At 41.4% G+C, this 26,333-nt stretch overlaps 1 protein-coding gene across 3 annotated transcripts in view; it reads right to left on the minus strand.

Annotated features, from left to right (window-relative positions):
• Positions 1 to 26,333, minus strand: part of GALNT9 (polypeptide N-acetylgalactosaminyltransferase 9) — a 222,179-nt gene that overhangs the window by 85,638 nt on the left and 110,208 nt on the right. For all 3 annotated transcript variants that reach the window (XM_030026236.2, XM_041126239.1, XM_030026235.2), the window contains 3 exons: positions 20,012 to 20,178; positions 17,703 to 17,877; positions 4,955 to 5,152 (listed from right to left, as the gene is read on the minus strand). In XM_030026236.2, the coding sequence (XP_029882096.1) occupies positions 4,955 to 5,152; positions 17,703 to 17,877; positions 20,012 to 20,178 (540 nt within the window). The remainder of the gene's footprint in view (positions 1 to 4,954; positions 5,153 to 17,702; positions 17,878 to 20,011; positions 20,179 to 26,333) is intronic.

Raw genomic sequence — 26,333 nt, forward strand, 5'->3', positions numbered from 1 at the left:
ATACGTAACTACAAACACAAATAGAACTGTAAATAAATATATAAACATACACATATATATACAGGGATAAGGACAGAGAGAAAGAGATTCACATGACACATCACACACCATATCTTTGAGTTTTCCACCTTTCCTGGCAGAATGTCTCTTTGATTCAGGTTCCTAAGCAGCACCTTACCCCTCACCTCACAGACAAGTGGTGAAACCTGCATGGTACCTGCATAAGCATTTATTTTTTCTTACAACTCATGTCTTCTGCAAGAAAGAGTCACACCAGCCCATGAGAACAGAACTCAAGGACAGATTTGCTGCTCAGGAGCTACAGGAAAAAAAACTGACAAGCTTAATGATGGGAAGGTTTGTTAACGCCTTTGGAGAGCTACAGCATGTGAAAAAAAGCAACCCAGAATGCTTGGCTAGGAAAGGCACGGCCATAGGTATGTAGAATAACTCTCTGATGCCCCACGGAAGTGTATTTTTTGGAACAGGCAGGATACCCATCAGAACCTGGACAAATAAAAACTGCTCTGTTACAGGCTCCTGTGAACCAGCAACTGAAAAGATGGCCATAATCAATCAATAAACAGTCACCAGTTTTATTACTACATGACACCATGGTTTAGCCTGAAAGACTTTACAGATGAGGCCATTCCTAAACGCAGGTACACAGATGGATTTCTTCCCAGAGCAGCGAAGACCCGACATGGCTGCATCACCATCGCTGTGACAGACCAGGACGGGGCCTGACTTGCACATGAGATGGGCATGCATACTCCCAGCTAAAGTAGGCAGCACGAACCACTTCACTGTGGGCATACTGGACGCTAATTTATAACCATGAGCGAGACACACGTGCTTTCTGGAGTGGCTGGTTCAGTGCATGTACATACACATTCCTACTGGTACCAAGCAATGGCATATTAAAGCAATAAGTGAGAACATATGCAACAATGAAATGCACCACTGCTGCTGGAGGAAGATAAAATGGAAAGCTGTGCAGCGCTTGGCTGAGTGAGGCTGACTAATGACTCTAATGTTAGTGGCTGCTGATCAAGAAATCAAACACAGAGCAGTCCATCATAATCACGGCAGGTGAGGGAAGATGAGCCAGAGCCAGAGCTCAGGATACCAGAAATCTTCCTTGCTGTTCCAAAAACCAGTAGTATCTTATGCATACAGAAAAAAACCCAGCTTGTTTCAATGCATAGTCAAATTCATTAGAAACCCTCTGAAATAGGATCCTTTGTTACACAGTTTGTTGCCAGATGATAAGGACGTTTCTGGGCAGTGTGTTCTCAGGAACACAAATGGAAAATGACATGATGGACATAGCATGTCAAAATAACAATCCTCATTTAAATCTTCACATCAGAGACAGCTTACATCTCAAATGTCAAACATGCAAAATGGATTGCCTGCAGAAGCCGATTCGGGGAACATCAATTGTTCTGAATTTCAGAGTATTAACATGGAAAAAAAAAAAAAAAAAGAACTGACTTTAAACTGTATCAGAAATCTTTACAAAACCTGACACTTTGTTCTTGCTATTTCTTTGCCTTTGTTTGCACTTCAAGGCCACATCCCCTTCGTCACATGGACCACAACAGCTGATCTGACATTTTATGGTGTGCACTTGACATGACTGCCCATACGGTGCCCCACTGACTTGAGGGACAGTTCCTGCTCCTTCCCAGCAAGGCTCTGAGTAGGATCACACCACTGTTAGTGTTCAAGAAAGTAGAGGATCAGGCTTCAAATAGAAAACTTCTGAGAAAAGATGTAAGCACATCTGTTGTGTAATCCCAGAAGAAGACAGGAATTGGACTCTACCTTCTGCAGATCAATGATATTTATTCATACAATGCAAACATCAGAAATGCCAGGGCTCTGATCCTCACTGATACCAGGGTACGCATTTTTTTTAACACTGAAAATCTTTAATCCCTTTGGAGATCTGGGAGGAAGTATTCAGCTACACCAACCACAAAAGCAGTCATGGAGTTATTAGTTATTAGCCTTTTCTTTTACAAAACACACAGAGACACAAAACAAACCCACTGTTTGCTGAAGACAGTGTCAGAGGAAGCCTTAAGAGGGACAGGGTCAGCAAGGACTAAACAAACTTGCAGTTTTCATGCTGATGAGCAGTCCTGCAATCTTATGAATGCACTGAACAGATACATGGACCCAAACACCACCAGTGTGGACCAGTTTGCATGCCTTGCAAACTGGTCTGAAAGAGAAATCATGGTTGTGGGACATGGCTTGAAAAGCTGGTTACAAAACCAAAATCTGTACCAAACCAACAGATTTTTTAAAAAGTCTGCTCACTAGTCTGACTTCCCCTTCCTTTTGAAAATATACCTTAAGTTTTCTACAGCTACTAAGTTCCCATCATGGGTGCTTTCAAATCTCAATTCTAAGTACAGACTTCCTGAGCCTTTTCATCAATAACAGTCACACATTCACTCTTTCCATTACCATAATTATGCTGGCATATCACTTAAAAGCCACAAAATTGCATTGTAATTTCTATAGGCAGGCACAACACGAGAGCACAAAACAGCACAGCCAAATACTTCAGCAAATCCATCCAGGTGCTACTGCTTCAGAGGCCCATGAGAAATCAGTGCAGGGTGGGTATGAGGTGGATGCTCTGCTCTCCTTGATCCCTGCCTTCAAAGCACATGTTCCCAGGGAGACAGGTAAGTGTTCACGGTTCAACGTTGATGTCTCTGCATTTTAGGGCATGTAATTCATAATTTGCAGGAGAGATACTTCTGCAATCACAATGTCTCAGTGCTCCTGATATTTGTCATCAAGGGTTGGGCACTCTCCTTGTGCTGCTTGTCTCATCTGTCTCTGGGCAGTTTATGCACTGTTGAATTAGAGGGTTTCTTCTCTCGGGTTCAGAATAAAGTCACTGCTCTCAGGAGCCAGCTACTTACGTGCATCAGATTTCAACACTACTTAGTGCTTGAGTTTGGACCTTATTCACTTCTGTATGAGTCCAACTCAGCGCTGGTATAACTCCGGCAAGAGCTTGAATATAAACCTGAGGAAAACCCATGGTAAATCAGGCCCTGTACCGCTTAAAAAACCCTCTTATCCCCTCATTACAAGGATGAGATTCCTTATTCTCTATTAAAAAGATCTGTAGTTGAATTTCCAGAAGAGTTTTGCAGATGCAGCTTCCATACTTTAGGGAGTGCACGAGCTACCACCACTGAAAATCATGTCTAAGAACTTGCTGAGGTTTAACCTCTTAGTTCAGTCTTATCTGATGTGTGATCATTGTCTCCAGAACAGAAGATACTCAAATACTAGAACAACTCATGTGAAGATTAATACAGTGATTTCACATATAAACTGGAAGTAATGAAGTGTGCAAAACCTTTCAGGAATAAAAGACTGAAACCCTGATTTCAGGAACGAAAGCTTTGGCTGATTAATTTTCCTTCATCAATAAACTATTTCTCAGGGCTGAGCGAAATAGATACAAAAAACTCTGCACTTTTAAAACAATGTGAGGAGAGCAGGGCATGTTATCCAGGAAAACTGATTTCCTAAGTAATTACTTTCCTGCTTCTTGAGGTTTCAAGCTGAGCAAAGGGTCAGTGAAGAAGGACTGTGCTGTCTTGTAGTAAATAAGGTTAATGTTACTGTATAGCTCTGTTTTGCAGTCAGAGGGCATGAGAATGAACCTAAGTGCAACTTGCAACACTTGCTCAAAAATGGATTGAAATATTACTCTCTCTATAAGGGATGGATCCTGTGAGATGATGCCATTCAACCGATCACTTAGAAATGTGATCAGTTTGTGTCCCTTCACTTCCAAAAGACCACTTGGATCCTTTCGGTTGGGTATGTTGTTTGAAGTGCTTGGATGGACTTCTCAGGACCTGACAGCTCAAGTGTTACACTGGAAGGGAAGTACCTCAGCTTCTCTGCCAGAACCTACATTGGGACCATACAATAGACTTTTAACTTACTTTAGGATGAAGCTGATATACATCAAAATGGAGATGACTCTAAGGTGGTAATTTGTGTCCTTCCTAAGAAATCTCAAAAGTAGGGCAGAGCAACCTAGAGTGCCTACCTGGCCTTCATATTTTTTAGCATTTATTTCAACAGTTGCTAAAAACAGGACCCTTCACCCAGCACAGTACATCTCAGAGGAGCTGTTAGCCAAGCATCTGCACTGGAGATGAAGGGCTGAAAGATGTAAATTTTCAAATAAAGGGGAACGAAAGCCCCTTTCTTATCAGTTCTTGTTTTCCCACTGTAACAATTCTTGAAAACACCATCACAATTCCTGAAACAGCATTTCCTTCGAAAATTCCATTTCTGTAAGGTAAAATGTTCCCTTATAGAGAAAAATAAAATTACACTCTGACTACGTGGTCCAACTTAATTTTAAAATTCATCCAGTAGGAAAACTCAGAACATGTGCAAAGCTCTCAAAAAAAAAGAGCAACTCTCAAACAAGGCAAGGCTAACACATCTCCTACTAGTGCTCCTGGGAAGCTCTGGCTTGGGCTGATGGCCAAGAGTGCTGCCTACAGACCAAAAGTGAAGCCAGCCTCTTTGTAATCACATACAAAATACCTTTGTTTCTCATACACACAACGTTTCACTGGCTTATTACTCATGCCAGAGTCCACTGGAAAACAAAAGCATAGATGAAAAAGATCTTGCTATCCTACTAAGCGCTACAACGTGAACTTGAACCACTCATTCACAACTAGAGGACATGCACTTCTGAGTACATTGCGGTGCAGCTCTGAGATGCGACGCATGCATCCACAGCTTTGCAGAGCCATCTGTTTTCTTCAGTTTTATTTTGCTATCCCGGTTCAAAGCCTATAGCCTTGCTTCACTTCAATTCCCCCTTGCCAGTCAGCGGAGACGGAAACATTGCTAGTACTAAAATGACAGCACGTGGGAGATTTACCTGATGGGAGCTGACTCATCCCCTTTATCAAGCCAGTCCTGCGGTGGGATTATGTACATGCACCAGAGGCCCCAGTTATAGCCGTGGGCTGCATTGGCGTATTGCTGCACTTCAAAAGTGTTGTACTTGATATTGTCAATTGCTGGTAAGATGATCCGCTTTCGATCTTCTTTGATCCGGGTAAGTGCAGGTTCCACCCTGAGAACAATAAAAACAGCAAAATGTTTTACAGCCATCCAGTAATCCCAGGTCCTGCTTTGCAGTCTGGTAAAACGAAGTTCTCGAATACTGACAGCAGTAACCCAGAGAGATGGCAGCCCATAACATGGCATAGCGGGATCGAATACAGATCACTGTCATACGCTGAAGAGGCTGGAGCCTGATGTGGGGTACTTCATATAGCAACGGCACATGAATTGTTACCTTTATGAAGCTGTACCAGAGTTTAACACCACAAAATTTTACCAAACACTTACTCTGAGGCCTGGAGACTGTCAGTTCACTTTGCAATGCTCAAGTGTTGAGAGACACTAGGGCCAAGAATAACTAAATGGTCTCGTAATGGCTACACCACCAGGATGCCCGGTGGTGATTAAATACCTGCTTTTGCTGACAAGGCCCAAAGAACAACACACACACCAGGGAGTGAATGAATCTGAAGGTTACTCAAAGGTTTTAATCTTGTTTCCTAAGGACTGACCCCATCGGATCTAGTTTGAATGACAAGCATGGCTGCATTATGCCTTCTAAAACCTCTTTGGTGATGAGAAGATTTCAATTGCCAGATGGTGCAAAAGCAGCAAACTGCAGGAAATGTGCCATCATTTCAAAAGGCTTTAAAACATCAATGTGCTTTCAACAGAAGCTACATCCCAAAGTGTTTCAGGAAAGTAAAAAGCTTCATGCAAACATTCATTTCTTTGCAAGGTAGTCTGAAGTTGCTATGAATTTACATACAAACTGATCCAAAGAGGTAGCAGACTTACATAAGGGTGGAAAGCACTTCTCAAAGCAGTATTAGAAACAGCCACCAGTTGACTCCTTTGTAACTGTGTTTCCCCTTGAAATAAGCTTTGAAGATTGTGCAGAGCTCTCACATGTATCTTTAAGGGAATGGTGGTTTGCTGCGATTCACAAAGGTAGTAGGATTTGAACACTGATCTTTTCTCATTTTTCTTTTGTTGTTGGTTAAAAGGCAATTGTTCCTTTGAGGTTTCAAGTTTGTTGCCTTATATTTTGTTTGTTACATTTAGTTTGTTACCATGTATTTTCTTGTGTAGGCCAACAGAAAGGGACAAGTTATGAAATTAATTCAACCTCCATTTTCAAGCTTTACTGCCTCGATCTGAACTATCGCAAATTTTCTGATCTCTCCCATAAGAAGGCAGCAATTTCTTTGTGCTTGAATGAGGCCAAAATATTTGTCTTTTATGTACACAGACTCCATATGGCTTACATGAGGTCGTGTACTGCTCGCTTTCTCTTCATTTTACCCCTCCCACATCAGTAAAAAGACAGATAGATTCAGCAAACCCCTTGAGTATTGATGATGAGCTACTTACTGCAAATAAAGCATCACAAACCAATGTAAAATAAGAGCATAACTGACAAAAGACAAGGTGTCACAGCATTTCATTTGGAGAGAAGTCGAAGAGAGTTAAACTAGTTTTATTTGGATTCCCTTAGAAAAATGACATTTGAATTTATCAGCTGGATGCCAATAACACAGAGCATGGAAGTTTTAATTAAAAGGATGATCACAAGCATGGTGGGAAGAGAAGAACGACATTGCAAGTTGCAGAAATTCCCCCTGGCCAGGAAGGTTATGAAAGAGACGTTCACCTCATATGCAACATGTATTGTTTTGTTACTCTCCTTGATTTATTTTGGGAATAAATCAATGCATCCCTCACGACTGGAATGGCCTGAGGTCTCTCTTACTACTGCCTTCCATCTGCAATTTTTGGTGCAGTACTACTACTGTGAAAGCCCAGTCCTGCAAGGTACCAAAGATCTCCATAGAAGCATGAAAGTGCATCAGCCCAGGGGAGGTACAGTGATTTCAGCTCAGGTTGTTAAGTACCTTTTTGGCTTTAAAATATTTCCTTAGTCAGCAGGATCATATGTTGTTTCTTTTTCCCCCTTTTTTTGCATGGCATTTAAAGAACTGCACCCCAGACTCAAAGGAGAATTTTTTTTCTTTTTTTTTTTTTTTTCCCTTTCTGTGGGAGAGATAAGAAACCACAGAGAGAGATTCAGGACAGTGCAGTACCTGATTCAGAATGCCAATTTGTGTGGTCTTTAGGCCACACTCATGTACCCACATAAAGAGCTAATATGACCTACCAAATCAGGATAAGCCGCTTCCTTTATTAATATGAGATTATGCTTATGAGATTAATGGTTTTAAAAACCAGTGAGTGGACGGCAGAAAAACTCTTGCAACTCCAATAAAGCAGAGAAGAATGCAGAATGAATCTGCTTTGTTCTTTCCATAATGCTATCTCTGCTTATCATCCTAGAGGCAGCAGAAGAAAATACAGCAGAACAGCGGAGATGTCAGCCAGACACACCTCACATCATGAATCAGGTGCCTCCATGCATGGCTGTGGTAACCCCTGTGCATAATATCAGCAGGAGGCTCTCCCACTCCCTTCTAGCCTCTGAAACAAAGGTTTTCAAAATAACAAACAACAGGTATAGATGTCACTAATGACAGGCCACTAACTGACTGAAAGAAGAATCCTCCTCTGTGATTGTGGAGGAAAAAAATGACCTTGGAGCAGGTCACCTTCCATGTGGAGCAGTTGCGGCAGAAGCCTCGTTGCAAAACTGACTCTGAGTTCCTTGCAAACTAAACAACACCTTGGGGGGCGGCCCACTCCTGAAGCCCTTGGGCATTGCTTCAACAGATTTGGTGCAGCAGGGAAGTCACCGAGCAGAGCGATTACATCCTCCAGTGAGACCTGGTGCACATCACAGGGCACAGTGGCACCCGGTGACTCCCATAGCATGCACAAATTTATTATGTTTGAGTCTGATTTCCAGATCTGCCCTACAAAGCAGGAAAACTGACTGCATGCCTTCCGAAGCAGAAATCTGTAAATGGGTTTCCTTTGTAAGAATCAAATTCTGTCGTTCTTATTCACTACCATCTGATTCTGGAAACGGGTCTTTGACAAGCAAGGAAAGACTAGGAGTTTTTAAAACTATTTTTATCTCTCTTGGTTAGAGTTCTTTGGTCACCAAATCCTCAAGTCCTCAATTATTGGGATGTTTATGTTGGTACAAAGCAAGACTGTTCAACCATCATACTTAAAACTATCCTAAAGTTTCCATGTTCCTTCTACATTTCCTCCTTGTGTGCTCATTTTGCAAGTATTTTCCTTGGAAGGGTAGATTGAGATCGTGTAATGAAAAAGCTAGAAGAGAGAAGGAATTCTTCTCCCTTAAAGTCAGATGTCTGCAATAGACCCCCCACATCCAAGGTAATTGCCTCAAACTTCCATTCTCAGCAGAGAACAGCAGAGGCTGGCACTTTTATACTAAGGTGCTTCTCATAATAATGTAGACACTGAAAATAGGTGAGATTAATAAAGTTCCAGAGGAGCCTATTTTGAATATAGAAGGAATTTAGCCTGTTACTTTGCAAGACAGCTTAAAATTGGACTGTTGAAGTGTATCCCCAATAATGGTTAAAGAAAGAATGCGAAGAAAATATTTAACAGTCACTCTGATTTTCAGCCCTCAATCATATTTGTGATTGTGTTCATCTGATACTTGTGTTTTGGAAATGCTAATCTGGGTCCTCATTTTCTTCACAGCAAGAACATTCCGTTCCCAGTTCTGGTGCTGCTGTCACACCAGCCATTACCAAACTACTCCTGTCACTCTGCAGTTGACTGAATTCCTGTGTTTTTCCAGTTGTATGGCTTACATTTATTACCACCTGACTTGGTACTTTGCATCTGAATGGCACAAGGAAGGATCTCTGGAGTGTAATACAACAGTCGGATCAAAATACATGATGAAATTTCATTAATCTCTATCAATCTATTAATCTGAAATCTCAGATTCTGAACTTTCATGAAATCTGAGGCATCTGAAAGCTGTCCATGTGATGGAAGATCTGTTTTGGTCCCCTGCGCTCAAGAAGTGTAAATGTTGAAGATATTACTACTTCAGCAAGTGTTGGTATATCTACCCTCAGGTTACAGATGAAGTAAAATGCCATGCCAAGGTTATGGAGTGAATTGGTATGAAAGCAACTGCTGGAACTTCATTTTCTCAACCTCCCATCCCCATCAATGGAGGTGACTTTCTTCCTCTGTCTGTATCCACACGTGTGGAAATCACATCCCTGCAGCTATTAGGAACAGGAAAGGTTCAGTATCTGGACAGACTGCACATTTATCTAACTTCCAAAATATGTTCACAGCTACAAGTAAGAGAGCAGGCTCCGAGTCACAGATGGAAAGAGAAAATCCAGCGCAGAGTTGTTCTCTGTTACTTAGCAGACCTCAGAATGGAGAGCCATTTAATTAAACATTGTACACCTGTGAGATTTCACAGCTTGTCTTGCCCAATCAGGGACAGCAGAAATAGCAACGGGCATCTGAATGCCAAGCCCTAGCTCATCTCAGGGAGATCTACAGGCACATTCAAATCCCAGATTCTGCCAATGCCCTCTGCACCACCGACGCTGCTTGTGCTCTATTTTTCTGCCTGCCAAGCTCCCCAGGTAATGGCCAATGAAGAAGGACTATAAGCTTGAACAGAACTGGGTAATGGGCTGTGTTTACATTGCTTATCTTAGGTAATCCATGAAATATGGGGGGGGGGGGGGTATTGCTATTTATTGCTAGCGAAGTCCAGCCTTGGAGTAGCTCTATTAGGCTCAATGGACTTACACAGTGTCTTTGTCTCTGTAAGCTGAGCTGCATGTTTATCAAATCCTTTGTCAACTTTGCTGGTAATTCCGGATTTGTCTAATTGCTTCAGGTTTTTGAAAGGATTATGATTAAATCTTTCCTAGTAATTTCTAATTTTTTTCCTAATTTTAAGCTGTTACATTATTATGTAGATTTACTCATCCTCTTTAGAGACGCCAGTGTTCTTTCCCTGTTTTTTTTTTTCTCCTTGTCTTGTTTATCGCACTGTGCATCTGCAGAAGTCAGGTGCTCCTGGCAGCTCCCAGGACTAAAAGGACAGAGAGAAAGAGGTTGCTGAAGTCCAAATATGTTGAACATGCTATGCTGATGAGCTGCAATATGTTGCTTGAGTATTTCCTTTCCACATGGCCACTGCTGGCAGTGAGGCAGGATTCAGCCCTGCCTGATTAGGTACATAAGCCAGATGTGAATTTTGAGATTCATCTCTATTTTTCACAGATGCAAAAATATTAGGTTCCTAGCTTGTATCTGAGTCAATGTACTTTATGGGCACAGAGTAGCATATATTGTTAACAAGTTATTTACTGGAGCAAGAGGAAAAATTCTCCCAGGCATATTCATAGACATGATGGATTTCAGTAAACTAAATATAATCAAAAGATTCAGCTTTAAAGGTAGTGCTTCGCATCATCCAGTTCTTTTTTCCACCTAATAAAAACCAAGCAGACCATTTGGGCTGGAATTTGAGTGACATAGGAAGTTCCTCCCTTCTACCCTCTCTAAAAAGATATATTTGCCAGTGTCCTCCTCTCACTCTGAATAGATTGCTGGTGAATGGTTAAAGCCGGAAAAGAAAGGACAGTAAATTTAGTTCTTTTACAGACTCCACTAGGCTAAAGGGTATTTTCACTTGGGTTTTATTTCTCTGAAGCAGTTCCAGAAATACAGCAACACACTGCTGAAGTCTCATTCCCAGGACTCAGCCCTGCGATTGACAGTGCTTGGTTGAAAAGCCACAAAGCATATCGCTGTCCCACGATTTTGGTGGGCTTCCCGCAGGCACAAGGACGTGCTGGGAGGAACATCCACAGCAGGTGCCTTGGTAAGTGACGACTCCTTACAGAAACTCTCTTGGGGAATTTGTAGAAGGAATCTCTGATGAGTAGCGAATTCACAACACAAGGATGTGTCGATTTGTCCAAGACTGTTGAGCATACTGCCAAATATAGCCCATGCATTTCATGCATTTAATGCCTTTGCCTACCAGTGGGCCAATTTCTGGATTAACACTGGATTTTCCAAGGTGTTGAGCACCCATGATGACTTCAGTGTGAGCTCCAGCAATGCCAGTACTGTGGACCTCAAAGAAAAAGTGCTCCCAAGGTAAACATTAGAGTTAGGAAAAGAGTTGGAAGGCAGAATTTAACCCAGAGTATAGAATAAGCCTGTAAGAAGATTGAGAGCAAAGGCAGGGGTCATACTGTGATCACAAAGGCTTCTCTAATCCCATTGTAAGTCAATCTCTGAACATATATACATTATGTATTTAATATTGGGCCAATTCAGAGCAGCTCAAACCCCACAGGAAACCATAGCAAACAAAAATTGTATGCTGTCTTACATCCTTATCAGATTGCCGGAGAGTTCATGCCAATGGGGAAGTCTGATTTTTCACAGCACTAAAAAGAACAGCTTCTTCCACATAAAAAACAGATAAAAACAAGTTAGTAATGAGCTCCTCAGCATACATGATTATATAATTCACCTTTTAAAATATGTAAAAATACCTGCTGACTTCAAGCAGACTTTTAAAAGGGCACAACATAGGAATAAACGCATGTGATCTAAGAGAAACCACAGGCATGCTGCAGGCCAGATTCTCTGCTGTCCAACTCTTCCACTTCAATGGACTTCACAACTTCAGGGATGCCTTGCTAACATGCATCATCTCAGGAGTGGACACAGAATACTTTTCAGTTCTTAATTAGAATGACTGTACTAGGCATTTGGCAATACCTCCCTTTCCTGCCCCCCCCCCCAAGTCACTTTTTCTGAATTTGTCCAGAAGTAAATCCTTTCCTAAATGACAGGAATTGCATTGGGAAATGTCTGTCTTAAAATCTGCCCTGTCCCAGGCGAGTACCCAAATACCCTAATCTCTGGGTTCTTTTGAGATAAACGTTGTCTTTTTTTTCCTCTCCACCATCACTATTCTGATTTTTACTCCAATAAAAAATGAAGAACTAACATTAAAAAAAATCCAACCTTTCTTTTTCCCCCTTTCACAAATCAGAATTTCTTTTTTCTTTTCTTGCAAGGACTTAAGGAAGAGTCCTTATAAGACATAAATGAAAGACAACATGGTCTCATCTGCTAGATTTTATGGCTCAGTGGGTTTAACACCGTATTTTACTCTGGCTGTACCACTGTCAGGTACCATGAAGTAAAAACTTAACACGGAAATATAAGAAAAAGATCTGTGTAAACTGAAAGCTTATTTTGCATGTGATTTTATACGCTACCTCACATTTCACTGGCAATATACATTTATCAGATGCAGACAAGCAGATCTACTGACATACATAATTCTTCACTGAGGCCAACTGAGGAATATTTCATGCAGAATGCCTTTCCTGTAAATAAGTGTTCAGAGAACTAAAAAAAAATAAATTTCATACTCCCTTCCTCAGTCTGTATGAGGAGAGAGAAATTCCCCATCTGTTCTACCTGACGTCTCTATCAGCATTCCTGTGTGCCTGGGGAGGTTTCAGACCTGCAGCCCCCAGCCAGAACGGAGCGAATGCAGCATAAATGCCTGCTAGAGAGTTAAAGATCAGCTCTTTGGCTGCCAAATCTGAATAGCTCTTTTCTGCACCACTGAAAAGCAATGAGGATGCTTCAATGAACGCTCTAGGTTGTTTAGGTAGATGAATAGTTGAAGTTGCTTTTCTGGCATGTCCTCTGTATGTAAGCTGGCACTGTCCCATGAATCTGAAAGGCCCACATGGCTTATGTTGCACGCTGCCCTCTTCACTCAGATAATATTAGTTCACTTTTGCTATCTAAAACATGTATTCCATTAAGTTACCAAATTGATCCTAAGTGATGGTAGAGGCTTTGGATGAGAAAAAACTCCCTTAATGAACACGTCCTGTCCTTTGCATTTGCATAACTGAAACTTGCCAGGCCAAACTTATGCACGGTACCAGGGATGCTGCAATGAACCATGTCCTGAGCAGGAGTGATTGGCTTGAACCCTCCAGAGGGGAGGGACTGCACAGGAGAAGGACTGCAAATGTAATTTCACCCTCACCTTCAGCACTTCTCTCACTAGAAGGAAAGAACCACCTGGACCTTGCCAGGTCCCCAAAGAGCCACCTGAGCTTGAACAGGGCGGGTGGGGAGTTTACCTGCTGGCAGAGATTGGCTTCCAGTAATATGAAAATATGAATAAGGGAGCTTTCAGGGGGGCAAAGACCTTGTGCCTTTGCCCTACAAAAGCATAACCATGTCTCTGTTACACAGTACTGGGAATAACCAAAGTTAGTAGAAGATTAGGAGGAAATCAACTTCCTTTTTCCTTGACACACTTCCTCGAGAATCCACTGCTTACAGCCACCACAGCAAATTGCACTACATATTACGGTATAAAATAGCACCTACAAAGTGTCATCCATAGACCTAGGGATCTTGATCTTTGGCTCTTCTTCTTAGTTCATTAAAATACCAGTTTTCTATATTTTTAAAACACTGCCAACTTCAGGGATAATCCATTGTCATGGTTTAACCCCAGCCAGCAACTAAGCACCACGCAGTCACTCGCTCACTCCTCCCTGCTCCCAGTGGGGTGGGGAGGAGAATTGGAAAAAAAAAGTAAAACTGGTGGGTTGAGATAAGAACAGTTTAATAACTAAATTTAAAAAAAATAATAATAACAATACAAATATAATAACAATAATAATAATTGTAATGAAAAGGAATATAACAAAAAGAGAGAAATTAGACCCAAGAAAAGACAAGTGATGCACAACGCAATTGCTCACCACCCGCTGACGGATGCCTGAGCAGCAATCAGTCCCTCCTGGCCAACTCCCCTCAGTTTATATACCGAGCATGACATCCTATGGTATGGAATATCCCTTTGGCTAGTTCAGGTCAGCTCTCCTCGCTATGCTCCCTCCCAGCTTCTTGTGCTGCTGCTTGCTGGCTGGGCATGGGAAACTGAAAGATCATTAACTTGGGGTAAGAACTACTTAGCAACAACTAAAACATCAGTGTGTTATCAAGCATTCTTCTCACACTAAATCCAAAGCACACTGTACCAGTTACTAGGAAGAAAATTAACTCTGTCCCAGCTGAAACCAGGACATCCATGATGATGGGATGTGTGTGGCACAATCTGAGAGATACTCGGCTTATATTTCAGGTCCTCTTTCTCATGTCGGGTTGTCTCTGTCTCTCTGGTATATTTAAATCTTTTGATTAAATCTTCTTACTCCACTGCTTCCTTATTGCTACTCCCCCTTTGTCTGGCAAAATTTGAATTACTACAGTACTGCACAATTCCATTCAGTGCTCTGATACTACCTCTGTGATAGGAGCAAAAGCAATTCCTAAGATAGAATGCAAGTATAATACTCTATCATTATGTCTTCTTTTATGGCTCCTAGCACCCTCTTTACGGCTGCTAATATATTGTGGCCTCTGCCTTTCACTTACTGATTTCTGCTCTCCTTCACTCCATGTGTCCTTTTTCTCACCAGAATTAACACCCCATCTCTGCTATCTCTCTTTCCTGCTCCCAGATATAATGTAGTGAAGTTCTCTTCTCCTTGTCATGTTATTCTTTCCCATCTCTCAAAGACAGGAGTCTATATAATGCTCTACATCTTCTGCAACGCAATTAGCAGCCAGGACGCAATGGTCTGTACTCAGTGTTACTGTGGGCTGCTTAACGCACAGTGGGTGGGCCTAATACAAAAGTCAGAGCAGGAATGCTGAAATCTTCAGAGGACTGAAGGGAAAACTGAACTATACAAGCTTAAATATACCCTCAGAGAGGAATGTACAGGAGCTTTTCATACCTATTGGTTCTGCTGGGTTGCCGACTCTACATGCTGACTTCTACTGATGTTAAGTAACCATTAAAAACAGACAAGGTTCTATTGCAGGACAGGTAGAATTGTACAGGTGAGCTGTACATATATATTATCATGTAATTTTAATTTAAAATTCCATTTGAGAATTCATAGTAATGGCCTCCCTTTCAGCTAGTCCTCTCCACTTTTGCTCTCACAGCAGCAGTATTGGCTCACACTATCAAAAGCCTTAAGGGGAACAGGTCAGTAGAAAAGCTCTGCTCTGAGCTAATACATTTCAACACCTGAGAAGCAAAAAAGCAGCAATTAAGCACAGCAAAATAAATAATTCAATAGTTAATTTGACCTGCCAGGCTGTAGAGGATTTTTTTTATATCCTACCAGATTGTATTTTAGTTTAGAAGAAGTGTCCCTGGAGAGTAATGCTGTGAGAGCCTGTAAAATGCTATAGCGCAATATAAGGCAAAAGCTCACCTGTAAATGGGGCAACTACTGTTTAAAGTTTTTTTGTTGTCAGAGTCCTGCATATTTCATGAGAAAGTGAAGAAGTCCTTCTCTGATTCTTTATGAATTAATCTGCCAACTGATTAGGCAGGTAAAGCAGCCACAGATTGGGAGATTAAAATTGCACTGCAGGTACTTGACTTCTAGATGGAACACAAACCAAACAGAAAGCTAATGCTCTTTTCTGTGGTAAAGGAATGGCTTCTTTTTAATTGCCTCACAAATAATCCACAGACAGCTTTGAGTGGGAGCAATCCATGTGGCCTCTAAATACATGAATATACATTGAAAATGAGGGGAAATATTCATGCAAGATGAGACTTAGTAGGAGAATAGAACAGCAGTACTTTAACAAGATACTCCTGCACGACTACCAAGTTTATAGGGTTATGGAGCAGGGGTAATGTTAACCTAGTGGGAAAAAAATAAAGCTGTCCAGATGGAAGGACTTCCAGTCCCTTCTAGTAAAAGAAGATGAGATGAAAATTGAAATGACAGGCAACCGCATATGCACAGGTGGACAGAATTAAAACTAGGAGGAAACAGATAGAACAAGGTTTGAGATGGCTGTCAGCAGCCCCAAAGATTGAGGGAAACAACAGGACAAGCACCAGAAGGGAACGCTCTGAGCCTCCACGTGTGGCTCTGAAACAAAGGGATATGTGATGCTTCTGGTGCACGTTTGCTATTCTCACTCATCCTCTGCGGCTACTCCAGAAACCAAGTGGTTTCAAAGCAGCTGCGCAGACTGGCTCAGCAGTATTAGTGAGACTTAAGCGCACTTGTTGAAAGGAGAGTACACCAGGGAGGATGCAGTAAATGCAAACACTTTTTATCTCGGATATATTCACACTCTCATTTACTGAGTAGTCTAGGTTCTTGCTATGCTGATTTCACCACTTTCTAACATTAATGCAAAGCAGTAAGGTTAAAAAAAACCCCAAACAAACCCAAAAGCAACCACAAAACCCTTTCCTGCTTACTGACACCATTGCCTAGCTTCTCTGGTAACCAGTAAGATCTCAATGTCCTTTATGGAAGTGACAACAAAATTTTCCACAAGGCTCAGAAAACTGCAGCTTGGGCAGGACAAGCACTGGGAACAGCACCCAGAGCATGCCCTCCCCAGTCCTCAATTCTGTCCAGTAGCTGATATTATCCTACATGAACTTTTGCAATGATTTGAAAGATCTAGTTGCTTTAAAAGTAAATAAATAAATTAAACGAGATCTTAAGCTTCCAGAAAGCTGCTACAACTGCTATTATAGTCTTTCGTAGTCCTGGGGAAAAAAACAGGGTGAACATAAACCAGGTGCACTACAAGACTTATTTTATTGCATCTTCCATTTTATAAAGATATTCATGAACATATAAAAATAAACACTCCACTCCTTTGCAATTAAGTTTCTCTCTGGTTGTAAGTACAGCTATTTTTAGTTTTAATTTGGGGATATCTCCCAGAACTGCAGAGCATAATCAGCTCCACCATAACCCTGCATCATCATTATCAAATACCAGACTATCTTTGGAAAATACACATTTTACATACTGAAGGTCCCAGCAGCCCTTTTTCAGCTGACTGTACGTATCAGTTCCTCCAGTTCCCACTTCCAGTAATGCCAAATAGTGGCCACTGAGTGGTGCTACAAAGGTTTACTCCAACTGCAGATCTGGCCCACTAAGCCCAAACCTCTGCTTGCCACAGTCAATACTGCTCCCTTGCAAAACAAAGGGGATGAGGAAAGGCGTGCTAATTTCAAGCCCCATTAAAAATCTAGGAAATATGCGATGTTTCCCTCAAACGTAAATGCAGGAAAATTTATGAGGAAATCAGATTGGTATTCAAGTTTCTAAGAAGAAATGATAGAAAATGACAAGGAGATAAAAAAAAGTACTTGAAAGCATGCATCTGCCTCCAGCCCAGAGCCTCCTTAATGGTGTCTCCCCATTTGACTGCTTTGGAGGTTTCATATTCATTGTGGTTTAAATTACTTCTCTCTCCACTGAGCTGTACTAGAGCAGGCACAACAGCTTTTTTATGGATCTTGGAGCCATTGAAGAAGATTGTCAGCAATGTTGCAATAATCAAGAATATTTTTCAAAAGTAATTGCTAATGTGATAACACCAGCCTGCAGCCATCTCATCCCTACAGTTTTTCAGCTTCTCTGTTGCTGAGTAAATCTCCCAGCCTTTGAGACACAGGGCACAGTGTAACAGTACTGCTCTCCCTGTAGGAATAGCCAACAACTTACCAGCCAATGTTGAATTCAACGTGAGCGTCAAAGAATCCGACAACAGGAGAGGTTGCTGCTTTCCAGCCTTGGATTCTGGCTCGAATCAGTCCTTCTCGTTTGTTATTGCGCACTATTTTCACCAGACCTGGGTATCTTTTATTGACATACTGGTCCAGATTAAATTTTAGCTCAACTGCAGGACAAAAAAAGCCACACAAAAATATTCAGAATGAGAAAAGCCCTGCAACGTTATGTTTTACTTTGATTTATTCTGCAATAGAAAGGGAAAGAAATCCTTAAATAGTCCTAAACCACTAGTCAGTCTCACAGATACAGATACAAACCAAGTACTGCAGCTGTGGCATGGACTAGTTCCAGGGGTATCAGCTCAGAGAAAATCTCTACGCATCAGAGCAGTTACTGTTAGACTTGCACAGATTTAATATGGCCTGATGGATTTGAGTATTGTTTTGAAGAGGTAGTTTGTCTAAATGTTTTTAAATAATTACTATTCTAATTCTCTGATGATTTGCATTAGGTTACGACTGGTATCTGGAGGAACAATTCTGACCTTACAGCAGTGTAACATGGGAGACCGGTGATTTTTTTTTTCTGATCTATGCTATTCAGTAAGAGTTTGAAAAATAACCTCAATGGATTTTTGGTCAAGAGCTAATTCAGATCAGAATTAATTTCCTTTAATTTTAACGGTTTTCCCTTAAATATAATTAAGACTCCTCAATACCAGGCTTCTTTCCCATTGAACTAAATAGATATTGAAGATTTCAAATAGACTTCTTCTCTTTTGTTCATTTTCAGGCATTCAACCACAGATGGAGCAGAACTCATTCACTCCTTTATTCAGCTTCATTTCAATAGGCTTATAAACAGGCAAATTACCAAAATGGTCTCTGTATTTTTTTAAATCAATCTAGTTTGGTAATTCATTTACACTGCAACTTACTCATAATGAGGTTTTTACTCAAATATATTTATTAGGAAAACTAGTAGAAGCTTCCAGGACATTAGAAGCCTCATTCTTCTCATCTATATTACACAGTAGAATCATTATCATTGGAATCAAAGACCTGATAAATCTCCAGTTATCTAAAAGAATGACAGAGAAAAGCATATAGGAGTTCACAGAAACAGCAAGTCCAATTCTTCTCGGTATTACATTGACTCAAACACTTTGCAATCTCACATAATTACTCCATAGGTTACACTGCCGTAGCTGAAAGAATTAGACAAAAGGTTTCTTAAATCTGTAGGTTTTTTAACTTATTTTTGTTTTAGTGATTTGTTCTCTCAACCCTCCTTTCTCTTCAGGGATCTTGAAGAGGAACAGCAACTTAAAACTGAAAGATTTAAAGCTGTTGATCCGTGGAGGAAATACTAAACTTAAGCCTTATTTTAACAAATATGATTTAAGAAGCTGCAACAGTTCTAGAAGTCTAAGGTATAACAACTTAAAACACAACACTGTCACCTTTATCCTAAAAGTTCTTCAAACCCGACCATCCTATGAAACATGTTGATCAATAGCACCCTATATGCTCACTAATATTTTGAGTTTTGATCGCTGTAACAGAAGTGTTATTTTTACGTTAATGAACCAGATGACCTGAAAGTTGCATGTGCTTTGTGCCCATTCTGTTTCATTCTCATAGTCTAATTTACTCCCTACCTCAAAAAAAAAAAAAAAAAAAAAATCAGACTCAGAATCTGATATTATCAACAACTGTTTAAATCATGAAGAAGCAGAGTGTGCTGCCATGTAAAAGAGAAGAAACTATCTTTAAGGAGAATCTGTAGCCCCACTTCTCCTTGAAAGCAGAATTTAAACTTTTAGTTTATTAATGGTGATATTCCTCTGGATCTGAAAATATGGAGAAAAGTGTCATTTCTATATTAAGACTGCCTATACAAATGTCATTCATCCTGTGAGGATTTCAATGAAATCAGCAGGGTTTATCCACCTAATGTTTATTTGTCATACAAATAGTTAACTTTTATTCACAGCTTTGTGCAAGTGGCTCAGTCAACCCTCTCATCAACAAACACAAACTCTTGTAAATTCTACTGACTTCAATAGAGGTATATTAATTCACACCAATTTATGATCTAGCTTATTAGCCATAAATCAGTGGTTGCATGTATGACCTTAGTCCCCTGGCTGTATAAATGCAGAATGACTCAATGCTGTTTCATCCCAACATTTAAAAAAAGCATTTCAGCTAGTAGTGACCAAACTGCCTTTGATTTACATTTCACGTCCATTAACCACACAGGATACAGTAGTTAGAGGAAAAGTTACGTGTGTTCACCATTGTCACTGTTGTCATCCACCAGAATGATCTCCTTGAGCAAGTGCGATGGGGTGTGATTCACAACACTGTGCACAGAGCGCAGGATGACAGAGAGCGCCTCGTTTACAAATATGAAGACCACAGAGATCTGCGGCAGGTCATCTGGGTAGGTCATCTGTTTGCACCTGGAGAGAGGAAAGAAAGAATTAAACCCCAAGTAACCACTGGGAGGTAAAATACACTGAAGAGTGTCCTTTCCTCATTGCTCTCCAGCATATAGGGACTTGCAGGCTTTGTTCTTTCTAATCCCAAACAAAGATGTGGTAAAAGCTCAAAAGAAGCAACATAGCTAAGAGCAGCAAACTTTCCATCAACTCAGTGAAAACCAAAGTGCATCTGCATGCACACAGACTTGCAGTGGCTCTCATTCTCTGGAAGGTTAAAAGCATCTCTTGAAAACCAAAGGAATATCCAAGGACTTTGCTCAAAAACAACCTGGAGAAGGCCCACAATACTATAGCCTGTCTGTGCTCCCAGGGGAACCATCAGAAGGTCTGCTGTTAACTCACAATTAGATCTCATACTTTTAAAACCAGGACCCACTCAAGTAAATTTTGCATTTGCCACCCTTTCCAATTTTGCCATTTGTGCAGCAATAACAAATGCGTGATGTTTGCTGTACAGACAGGCACTTGCTGAAATGTTTGCAAAACAGATCTGCTCCATTGGAGACGTCACCTTGGTAGGCAGCTACATCCTGAAACTCCTTTTGTGCTTGCTCAATGATACAGATACGTTACCATAGACCATTTTGAGAAGCAAAAACGAGGCCTGGAGAAGTCACACGGCACAGAGCAGAGCCTCTGCTTCCCAAGCCCCCAGCCCATGCCCCTCTGTAACACCATACTGCTTCATTTTAGTGGAATTCTCTCCCACTAGCAAAGATGTTAACTTTAAAAAATTACCTATGTGTTCTCACAGTCAAAAGCCATTCAGAATTACCATAGCAATTACTGAACCTGCTCTCTCAAATACTGCTAATGATATCACAGGAAATGACTTTTCCTGCTCTTATCAAACTTTGTGACCCCTTTGCTCATTACTTTGGCATAACAATCACTTTTTTTACCCACTATCAGCAGTCATGGGGATGGGGAGGGTGACAAATGCTCGACTGTTGGGTAACCTCTGGAAATCAGTTATGAATTCTAGTAAAGTGCAATTATTCATAATTCCTACTCATCCCAGCACTATTTGCTCAGAGATCTGAGCACTTGTCATGGATTACAGTGTTACCATTGCTACTTACTAGCAGCTTGTGGGGGGCCTGTACCATGCAGAGGACCACTGTGTAAAACTTCTGGCTAAGCAGCATTCTTACAAAATCTAAAAATAAACCTGGAACAAGGACAGAGATTTACAGGAGGTGTGAATGCTCTGACACAGCCTCCTTTTTGAATTTCTTTTTTGAATGTGATTTTCCTCTTGACCAGACCAACATATCAAAGAAGTCCATCAGGAATACTTCACTAAGAGGAAGGAGCCATCAGCTAAAAACACGGACCTTGCAAGATTTCCCTTAATGAGGGACATCTTTGATCTGACAGCAATTTGCTTCAGAGCCTCACTTGTATCAGCAGGACACAGCAAATTGCATCTCAGTAAATGGGACTGGTACCCAAGGAGTGGGTACATTGCTGGCAGAAGTGAGGCAGAAGATGAAGCCCACCCCAGGCCATGGATCCTGGTGGGGTCCTGCATCAGCACTCAGAGCTAGCAGGAAAGAAGGGAAGCAAAGAAACCATGTAGCCGAAGTCTGGAGACAGCAAGGAGGCTGTGGCAGAGGAGGAAGAAGGGCAGTGAGAATGAGAGGGCAAAGTGGCACTTGCAATGCAGAGGGACAAGCAACCAAAGGAAAGGTAGGATGAACACAAATGTCAGAAGCAGAGAGGCATGTGTGGAAGGACCAAAGTAATTTGCCTAGGAAAAGACAGGGAACCACTAAAATAGCACAAGACCTCAGTGGATTAGGCTGGACTTCCTTTATCTTCTGATCAAAGAATTTTGCTGAACTTTTCTGGAGTAAAAAGTATTTGTTTTCTTTGTAAGTGGACTGAAATGCCTGGGCACCCAGCTATGTGTTCCTGTCCAGACTGAAAAGTTGAGTGGGACTAATCCCCAATGCTTTTCCTCCATCCTCCCACTTACATTCCGAGACAATCGGTATTTCTAATTCAAGCTTTAAAACCAGCACACCTAAACCATAACCTCCACTTTTGATTTATTTGTTCTTCATCATATTAAATCAATGCATTATCCTAAGTGTCACTCCATGGTCTCACTGGTTCACAAGTCTTTTCATGCCGTGGTTCTCAATGATTACTTACATTGTGGGACATCACGGACTACTTTAGATAAAAGGCTGGTTTGAATTTGTTATCCCACCTGGGTGAAGTCATTCCTACCACTTCTCACTGCAACCTTCCCCCTGTGTCAGTTCTCCCCTTTCTCTGTTAGCAGGACGTAGTTGAAAAACTGCATTATGTCTGCATTTGGAAAGAGCGCTCCGACCATTACATATTAGAATATCTTGGGTAATCCCACCGCAGCAGGCACATGCAGATGGGCAAAGGCAAACCTCAGAGTTTAGCAGTGGTTTAAAAGCTGTCGTAATTTTATTTATTACAGCAAAGATGAAGAACAGCAAAAGAAGCTGTCCAGCTAAGTAGACTTTTCAAAGTACAGCAGTGATTTAGGAGCTTATTTCCTGCAGACTTCCAGTCAACCTTGAACTCCCAACTTCTTAAGTCACTTCAGAAAATGAGATGGATGTGCTGAGGTAGTCAGGAGAAAGTACTGGTCCACTAACAAACACTTCTGATGATGTCTGAGAGCACGAGCAATCCCAGTCAAGGGGCCTTTCCTTAAAAATCAGTGGGTGCTTAAGTGCTTTGTTGGATTGTCGCCCAAGTGCTTCCCAATGTATTCTGTAATTAGATACCAGCTGCAGCAATTTACAGTTAATACTTCCTTCATTCCAAGAAACTCTAACCAGCAATTGACACTCTGAGCCAAATAGTGACATTAGCAAGTCACATGCAAGGATGCTCTACCATCAAAGCACAACCATGCCCACTGTCACCTTACAACGCCTTTGCAGCTTCATTCTTGGCAGGATGCTGACAACAGACCGAGTGCATTGCGATGGAATATTCAGTCACTCGTGCCTTGCGATGGAATATTCAGTCACTCGTGCCTGTATGCAAGGTTGAGAAAGTCAGAGTGTCAGGAGGACACATGAAGTCCTCCTTGGTGCAGCCCTTGATTTTGGCTCTGGAGCATGGCAGCAGGAGAGAGGTCATTCCAGAGAAGTTCCAGGAAAAGTAAGGCTATAACAAGCCTATTGACTTTCAAATAGGCATAGGCACCCTCTCAGAAAATGGTTGGAGCAGCAGTCTGGAAACAGAGAGAAATCATTGGGCAAGAAATCCATGAGCTTAACGATGCTCAACGTTGCAACGATGCTCCTCCACGATGGAGGAGCTTAACATGAGACTAGTCACTTTTATTATCTAGTTTGAGAAGAAAAGTAACCAGAAGGTGAAGACATCAAACTGTACGAAAGTGTCCTTGCAAGGCACACCCTTATATGCTTCAACCTGACCACCAAGAGGACTTTGCTAAGAAATTAAGAAATCATCCATTTCTGGCAGTCCTGATACTGTGCAGTAAAGCGCCTGAGTGTTTAAGGCAGCCCTTCTCAGGGAGCAGAGGCTTGGCTGCCCTGCTCTGGCAGCCCACAGCACCAGCACTACGCCCAGAACTCTGCCAGGGAAGGGAGCTAGGTACCACCACGGTTTCCACTTCTCTGTGCTAGATCTGATCACATTATGAACTGTTGCAACTGGCTGCAGGAGGACAATTACAGTAATCGATAGCCAAATCTTGGCCTCATTAACATCTGTCTAACAGTACTGAGTTTGGGAAGAACGTAGAGCATGCATTTGACCTCTGTGGTAGCTAACGACGGCCTAAGCTGGCCACGCATAGCTCACCTTTAATATTACTGTGATTCTAAATTAGTATTATGAACTGTCATCAAGTCTCACAGCGTACAATCAGCAAAGGACTTTAGGTCTGCATGAGAAGCAATGCCTCTCTCCGGGGCAGATGGGTATGCTGTAGAGAAGCACAGCACTGGATGCATTTAGGGCTAACGATTCCAAGCAAAGATTGATGGTGCCATGGCTAAACATTTCCATGGGCCAGCTGAGGATGGATTAGACCTGATATGTGAAACAGCCCTTCAGGCACCTTCGTACAACATGCCAAGCATCAAACCTGAGGCATTCTGCTGTTGTCTTGGGAAGAGTCTTTGAGTGTTCTTGCTCTGTATTGGCTACTGCAGAGCTTGGCTGGCAACCCAGAGGTATTTCCTTTGTACGTGACAGACAGCTTGATGTCAGATCATTTTTCTCTACTCTGAAGATGATTTTCACTCATTCTTTCCCTTGCATTGAACCAGTTCCTTAAATGAACATTTCCCAGCCAGCCCCCTGAGTCCAATTGTGAGCACTGTCTATGCAGGCATAAGAAAATAGGTAAGGCTCTTCAGTTGGCAGACCAGAACCTTTGAAAAAAAAATCATGTACTGAGACAAAAAAGGTTACAGATTAGAAACTGAGACAACGAGAAAACAAAAGCTTCTCAGCTGCACATAGGCCTGCTCATGGCAGCCCTGTGAGCTTGTAGGCAATAAAGGGAAGGAAATTTTCTTTTGTCTGAACCTTCATTCCTTGATAGCTGTATTTATTCTATTTGTATCTGATCCAACGGAAACCTGTGAAGTCCTCTATTTATCAGAGCTGGTCTTACAGTCCATTTGAGTTGCACTATTTTTTGTGAAGGGCTGACAGTACAGCCATGCAGGTAGTTCAGTGCATTACCAAGGAAAGAAAAATCTTTCCTACTCTCTTTCACCTGCCATCTCTCCTGTCTGCATACTTGCTAAACTCCAATAATGAGTTTTGCTTGCAGACCTTAATATACTGAGTTTGGAAATGGATTAGGCCATGCATTTAGAGATTTCTGACAGCTTTACCCTTCAGGAAGAAATGCAAACAAAATTAAAGCTTCTTCATGAATCTTTAAAGTATTTAATACAAGATATGTTTTTCCAATGAACCACTAGGATGGAGATGACTGTGGGCTTGTCTCCTTCACAAACTTGATGAAATTGCTGGGCATGAAGAAACCTCCTCTGCAGTTCTAGCACAAAAAAGCCCCAACATGCTCCATACCTTGAAAGCCGCAGAATGGTCTTTGTTCATGTTTTATAGCCACAGCAGGGGAAAGAGGTGTAACAGCACTTCATTGGGTACATGATCAATGAAAGGACGAAGATAAATATTTAAAAGATTATCGAATCCTTGCTCATTAATGCTAACAAATACTACTATTAATCACCAGGTCAATGTGTGTTTTGAACGCAGTTAAACCAAAGGCTCAGCGTAATCTTACATACACGGTTACCTTTTAGTACCTAAATGCTGCTGTGACTTCCGTAGGCACAGACAATTTACAACAAATAAATCACTAAATTTAGTGGCTGGTTCAGTGCCTGATTTCTTTCACCAGAAAACCACTGAGGCTTTGCAGTTAGTGCTAGATGTAATAGTAACTTTTCAGATGCAGAAATAAACTAGCATTCCATTCTTGTTCCGCATTGGCACAACAGTGAAAATGTGACAAGCTGCAAACATTTCCTTCCCCAGCATGGGATTCAACTGCTGACCAGTCTGCGGCAAAAGCAATGACAGGCTACAAAACTGATTAGCTTCATGGATCATGAATCTGTCAGGCAGAGGGCTCCAACTCCTTCCTAATTAATTCTCCTTCTCAATAGAAGGTGTTAACTGTATTATGCCATAAACATTCTCTTTCTATTAAGCATGGATTTTTCTGCCTTATCCAAAAGGAAAAAAAAACCCTGCCAGAAAAGTTTTTAGTTCAAGACTTGCTCTTACCTTCTCCTCCTGTTTTGCAGCTCAAGGACAGCATTCGCTAAGAATCATGTAATATAAATACTCAAAACTGTGAACAAGGGAGCGGTGGTACAGAACACTGATGGTCTACGTATCTTGAGAGAAGCAGCCCATTGTATTTACAACTAAGGTAAAAAGAGAAGCGACAGTTGCTTTCAGAAAAAGCCTAGAAACTATGATGATACCAGAAGACACCTTTTTACCACGGTTATTTCTTCACAGTCTGTGTTGCTTTACGCAACAGCCTCCACTTTGATTTATCATACGGAAGAAAAATCAACACCTGCTCCTTTTTC

The sequence above is a fragment of the Aquila chrysaetos genome, chromosome 9, assembly GCF_900496995.4.
Source record: "Aquila chrysaetos chrysaetos chromosome 9, bAquChr1.4, whole genome shotgun sequence".
NCBI lineage: Eukaryota > Metazoa > Chordata > Aves > Accipitriformes > Accipitridae > Aquila > Aquila chrysaetos.